We start from the raw sequence: 6,707 nt of genomic DNA, 5'->3' as shown, positions 1-6,707 counted from the left end.
GTTCAGAAAAAAGAGGTACAATCTTAACATATTTAACACACTTAACAATTTGATTCGAATCAAATCGAATTATCAATAGTTAGTTGATATGTTTTTGCAACAGGTGGCACTGGTTGTTTATTTTAAAATTTAAAATTTTCTTTTCGAAAATTAGAAATTACGCTGTTTCACTTTTTTTTTCAAATTAATCATGCGCAAGCAAAATCAAGACTTGAAATTCAAGGGAAATAATAAGGCGTCAGACTGTCTGGCTATTGAATGGAAAAATGCAAAAAATGATCCTTATTATCGTTTGATATTTTTTCTTTTCACATTCATTTTCGAAACGATAGTTCGATAAGCAATAGGTTTTAATTTCTTTTGCTTCAATTTGTTTCTGATCTTGAAAAAAAATGGAATTTTTGCAAGAAATCTTGGATAATGCTCAATTCTTTGGCCAAAATGAATCAATTCAGCGATTGAAAACATGGATTAAACGCATTTTGATGATTATATTGAATTGATCAATTTTTTCGAATTAAATCATCCGGATAATTGTTCAGACAATGACCAATTTGATCTATTTTGGTGTTCAATTTAAAAATCCTTATCTTTCTGGTTGGTAGGTTATCTTTTATGATTGATCTTCATTCAAAAAAGCAAGTAGATTTTAATTTCGAAATAATTGATTCTATTGACCGATTAGAAAACCAACCAAACTATTATGGTTATCATTTAGAATCGAATGAAACAATTTGTTCAACATTCAAATGGAACAAATTAACCATAATTTCATTGATTTAATTTTCATCAACCAAAATTAATGTGTTTAGCTCATCATAATAAGATTCGAATAATGGCATTCGGTTTGTAAAATTATTCTTTATTTTGTTGCTTTGTATTGTTTATGGTATGTCAGTTAGTCAACGAATCACCCTGATTTTATCAGTCTGACAACTAAACGTTTTCATAAAGAATTACCCGGATCAATCGTTTTGTTCAATGCACCGTTTAGTCAAAAAAAAAGAAAAAGGTCTGTAATAAATTCTATTATTTGTAATGATTACATCAATTTCATTGTAAAAACAATAGGCAAAGATGTTGATGGAAAAAATTATGATTATGTTGCAATTTCTAAATCGGTTGATTTGATGGAATGCAATGGAATTCAATGATCAACGTAGCCAATCATTTTGATGAACCAAAATGTTTAGCAGGTGCACCTGAATCGCTTTACATTACTATTGGCAGTCTAATTGGCTTATAAAAATATTGGAGTCAATCTTAATCGTATGATAATGGCATTTGGTTTTTATGTAGATGAATAGATGTATGGTTATGTAGATGGTTTTTCCATGACATCTATGTGTTGAATATTATCAAAATTATCGTTGTATTATTGAATCATTGATTGAAAAGATTGAAATCTCCAAGGACATGGTCATACTTGATCGATGTTTATCATAATACTCGATTGATCAATTGATTGATTATACCTTTACACCCATCTATATTGGGTGCATTCTTATCAAAAAAAAAAAAAAAAACAAACTAAAAAACATCTCTATCATCAATGATAATCTCCCCATCCTGGATCTATTTTTATGGACAGATTTCCAAAATTTGATTAAATCATAAACAACACTTGATTGCATATCCATAATAATACTTTATTACAAAAAAAGAAGTTTTTTTTTTAAATTTGATTAACATTGTTATACAAAATAAAAATGAAAATGTTATATTTATCAAATGTATCAATCGGAAACAAAATCTTTTTCAGTTATCGTCAATTTTTTTTCGTTTGCAAGATTGTTGTTCGGAAAACAATTCCAAAAATTTTGTAATATTGTTTTTCGGTATAACATCTTTGATTGTTAATTCGACAAGTTTATCATTCATTCCATCAAGTTTATATTTTTCGATTAATGGAAGATAAGTCAACAAAGTCCCTTCATTTAGATTCATACGTATGAATATTTGACAATGTTTCATTAATTGATCATCATTATAACAATTGGCCAGATCGATAAATTCGGCTATATTGGATTGATTGATTTGCATTTGGCCAGTATGTAACATACGTAGATATGAATAATAAACATCATAACTATAAGCATCAATCACCACTCTATTATTACTTTCTTGCCACGCACCTGAAAACATTCGACTATAAAATTTTGATGCCATTTTCAAAAAACATTTACAAGCCAATATACGTTTGTCGCCGATAATAAACTCGAAATCATAATTATCTGGATTATCCAATAATCCAATGATTGATGTCGGATCATATGATTTGTATGTATAAAATGTTGATGTTAGGCCAAAAGTGACTGGTGATACGCATTTCTTTACTGATGCAACTGAAAATGATGTCGGTTGACCATCCAATTTTTCGAAAACTAATTCTTTATTAAATTTACCCCATTGATAATAATGTGATGAATGATCCAAAGCAAATGAAAAATCAAGATAATTTTTACAAGCCATACTTTGCACATTTTCAATGGGAATTTTCGTCGGCACTTTTGCATTTGGGTTTTTATCATTGATAGGGCGTTGACCATAACCACATCCAAAAATTTGACCATCCTCCAATAAAAATAAAGAATGATTATCACCGGCCACAATATTTTTGATTTGGCTATTAATCGAACCATCAGGAAATGAAACAAGTGATGGTGTTCTTCGGTTATTTGTATCGCCTAGACCTAACTGTCCATACTTATTATAGCCCCAGGAATAAATTTGATTCGTATTGGTGAGAGCAAGGCTATGTTCACTTCCACAAGCTATCATTTTGACATTATTCAAAATAGTATCTTCGGCAACATCATACGATGACTCTGAATCACCGGTCAATTGACCATATTTATTATCACCAAAAGCAAAAACGGTGCCATCTTGTCGTAACAACAACAAATGTTTCCATCCACATGCTATCATTTTAAAACGATCATTTCCGGTAAAGATCAATTCGAAAGGACCGCACATTGGCCATTCAGAATCCTCACTATTGGCTAGATACACTAGTCCATCATCAGTTAGAACAACAACAAAATTGCAACCAGAATCGACTTGAATAATTTTCTTGCCATTGAAAATGTCAATCCGTTGTGGTCGTTTGGGATCATGTTCTAACAATATCCATTCGCAAATATTATAACCATATGCGTAGGTAGAATCATTGGTCATAAATAGAAAATTATTTCGATCCAAAGACATTTTAAAAACGGAAACAATGTTTGGAATAAATTCCGGATCGATATCTCTTAAATCATTTCGAAATAATTCAATATCCACATCAGTATCGGTTGGTATTATTTTCATTGTTTTTTTTCTTGAAAACTTAGTTTTATTAGCAGCAAAAAAAAAGGTTTTCAACAATGGTCTGCAAAAACACTGAACAATTCGATTGATTGATTGATTGATTTGATCATTAACAACGAATTTTCGAAAACAAAAAACACAAATTGAAAGCAAACAACGAAATGAGAAAAGTTAAACGATCGTTAGATCATCGTTGCATATATGCTCGAAAAAAGAAAATCGAAAAGAAAACATTAACGTGCGCATGAGTTTGCGCAACACGTTTTTTTTAGCTGTCCAAAATTGTAATGTTAATGCAGGCATTTTTTTTTTGTTCAACATGCGACGTACGGTACACGCAATCAAATAGAAAAAAAATTGCAAAAATTCTGGCTTAAAAGATTCATTTTTGATAGTCACTTTTGACTATTTTTTTCCAAAAAAAAGATTGTTCAGAAAAAATAGATAGCAAATAATATACATTGAACAATGATTTTAATGATGATTATCAAACAAAAAACAGAAAAAAATTACTCTTGTTGTTGATGTTTGGAAAACCATTCCAGAAAATTCATGAAATTTTTCACGAAAAAAGTTTTTTTTAAAAATTTGATTAACTTTTAAACTTTATTTTTAATTGTTGATAATAATGTAATTCAATTTTATTTCATATATAATACAATCAAATAAAAAGGAAAAGCCATAGATACGATATTCATTAAAGTACAAAATAGAAAAAGAAACCATAATAAGAAAAACAATGGTTTTATAAGAAAATTTAAAATTGAACTAAAGTTCAATCGATTTAAATGTTTTTGAAATACATCTAATAGTTTAAACTATTAGTTATTCATAACATTAACATTGTTATACAAAACAAAAATAATGTTATAATAGTCAATTGTATCAATCAGGAGAATCGAATAGAAAATCATTTTCAGTTGATTCCTGGTGGAGATGAGCCAAAGAAAACGCAACGTTCCTGAAATTCTTACTGTGTTTGTAATGCTGTTTCAAGGAAGCGTGCTGCCTTTCGAATCGCGCGGTGGAATATCTTTTAAATCATTTTGAAATAATTCAATATCCACTTCAGTATCACTAAAACACTGAACAATTTATTATTCGATTGATTGATTTGATAATTAACAACAAATTTTGTAAGAAAAAACACAAATTGAAAACAAACAACGAAATGAAAAAGGTTACACGATCGTTAGATCATCGTTGCATATATGCTCGAAAAAAGAAAATCGAAAAGAAAACATTAAAGTGTGCTTGCGCAACACGTTTTTTTAGCTGTCCAAAATTGTAATGTTAATGCAGGCATATTTTTTTTTTTTTTGTTCAACATGCGACGTACCGGTACACGCAATCAAATAGAAAAAAAGGGCAAAAATTCTGGTTTTAAAAGATTCATTTTTGGTTGTCACTTTTGACTATTTTTTTTTCCCAAAAAAAAGATTGTTGTTCAGAAAAAAGTGGTCCAATTAATTTCATAATATTTTTTTTGTTTTCCAAAATATTATTTCGGATTTTTGGCCAAACATCTTCGATGGTTAGTTGGACAAGTTTGTCATGCATTTCATCAAGTTCATATTTATCAATCAAAGGAAAATAAATGGATAATGTTTGTTCATTCAGGTCCGTTTGTATGAATGTTCGACAATGTTTCATTAATTGTTCATCACCATAACAATTGGCCAAATCAATAAGTTCAGCTATATTGGATTGATTGATTCGAATACGACCAGTATGTAACATCCGTAGATACGAAATATATACATCGTAACTATAATCTTTGACGACTACCCTATTATTTTCTTGCCAATCACCCGAAAACATTCGACTATAATATTTTGATACCATTCGCAGGTAACATTTCGAAGCCAATATACGTTTGTCATCGATAACAAATTCAATATCATAATTATCAGGATTATCCAATAATCCAATATTTGATATTGTATCATTCGATTTGTATGTATAGAAGGTTGATGTTAGGCCAAAAGTGATTAGTGATTTGTATTGCATTACTGATGCTGCAGCAAATGATTTGAGTTGACCGTCCAATTTTTTGATCGGGTTCAATTCTTTAGTATTTAAACTACACCATTCATAATAACGAGAGGATTGATCCAAAGCCAATGAAAAAAGAAGATTATTCTTACAAGCCATACTTTGCACATTTTCAATGGGAATTTTTGTCGGCACTTTTGCATCTTGTTCATTATCATTAATAGGGTTTTGACCATAACCACATCCAAAAATTTGACCATCCTCCAATAAAAATAAAGAATGAAATAAACCGGCCACAATATTTTTGATTGGACTATTAATCGAACCATCAGGAAATGAAACAAGTGATGGTGTTCTTCGGTTATTTGTATCGCCTAGACCTAACTGTCCATACTTATTATAGCCCCAGGAATAAATTTGATTCGTATTGGTGAGAGCAAGGCTATGTTCACTTCCACAAGCTATCATTTTGACATTATTCAAAATAGTATCTTCGGCAACATCATACGATGACTCTGAATCACCGGTCAATTGACCATATTTATTATCACCAAAAGCAAAAACAGTGCCATCTTGTCGTAACAATAACAAATGACCAAATCCACATGCTATCATTTCAAAACGATCATGACCCATGGAAATCAATCGAAAAGTATTGTTCGTTTTCCAATCTCTATCTTCACTGGCTAGATACACTAGTCCATCATCAGTTAGAACGACAACAAAATCCTCACCTGAATCAACTTGAATAATTTTCTTATCATTCAAAATGTCAATCTGTTGTGGTTGTTTGGGATCATGTTGTAACGATAGCCATTTGCATATTTTTTCACCATAAACATAAGTTGCATCGTTGGTCATAAATAGAAAACCAATTTCCCTAACATGTGTGGATATTTTAAATATAGAAACGATGCTTGGGATAAATTCCCGATCGATATCTTCTAAATCATTTTGAAATAATTCGATATCCACATCAGTATCGGTTGGTAATTTTTTCATCGTTTTTTTTGTTGAAAATCCAATTTCAATCGCAGCAAAAAAAAAAACAATATTCAACGATGATCTGCTACACAATACACAAACAAATTATAAAATGTAATGCACACAATACCTGAGCAAGTCAGAATCTCAAATGACAAACAGTGTGTGCAATAGCAAACACTCATCCAACACAGCAAAAAAATGGATTGAAACGATTAGAGTCTCCAAGGACCTACTTGATCGATGTTTATCATAATACTCGATTGATCAATTGATTGATTATACCTTTACACCCATCTATATTGTTTGCATTTTTATCAAAAAAACAAACTAAAAAATTTCTGGATACATCTTTATCGTCAATGATAATCTCCCTCATCCCGGATCTATTTTTTTTATGGCCAGATTTCCAAAAA

General features: G+C 30.2%; 2 protein-coding genes across 2 annotated transcripts; both read right to left on the bottom strand.

The window, feature by feature from the left end:
• Window positions 1-1,758: 1,758 nt before the first annotated feature.
• LOC142645866 (RCC1 and BTB domain-containing protein 2-like) lies at window positions 1,759-3,312 on the bottom strand. Its single transcript, XM_075823318.1, has one exon. The coding sequence runs from the start codon at window positions 3,310-3,312 to the stop codon at window positions 1,759-1,761; it is 1,554 nt and encodes a 517-aa protein (XP_075679433.1).
• Window positions 3,313-4,384: 1,072 nt separating this feature from the next.
• On the bottom strand, window positions 4,385-6,527 carry LOC113790859 (RCC1 and BTB domain-containing protein 2-like). Its single transcript, XM_075823295.1, has one exon. The coding sequence runs from the start codon at window positions 6,307-6,309 to the stop codon at window positions 4,705-4,707; it is 1,605 nt and encodes a 534-aa protein (XP_075679410.1). The 5' UTR covers window positions 6,310-6,527; the 3' UTR covers window positions 4,385-4,704.
• Between the last annotated feature and the right edge of the window lie 180 nt (window positions 6,528-6,707).

Source organism: Dermatophagoides pteronyssinus, unplaced genomic scaffold, assembly GCF_027571235.1.
Source record: "Dermatophagoides pteronyssinus isolate colony J.1.1.1.1 unplaced genomic scaffold, Derpt_VIB-CSIC_2022.12 sq0025, whole genome shotgun sequence".
Classification (NCBI taxonomy): Eukaryota; Metazoa; Arthropoda; class Arachnida; order Sarcoptiformes; family Pyroglyphidae; genus Dermatophagoides; species Dermatophagoides pteronyssinus.
The sequence above is the reverse complement of the archived record's forward strand: the minus strand, read 5'-3'. Positions and strand labels throughout refer to the sequence as shown.

Coding starts and splice junctions, on each gene's coding strand:
- LOC142645866 (XM_075823318.1), bottom strand. CDS start 3,312: ATGAAAATAATACCAACCGATACTGATGTGGATATTGAATTATTTCGA.
- LOC113790859 (XM_075823295.1), bottom strand. CDS start 6,309: ATGAAAAAATTACCAACCGATACTGATGTGGATATCGAATTATTTCAA.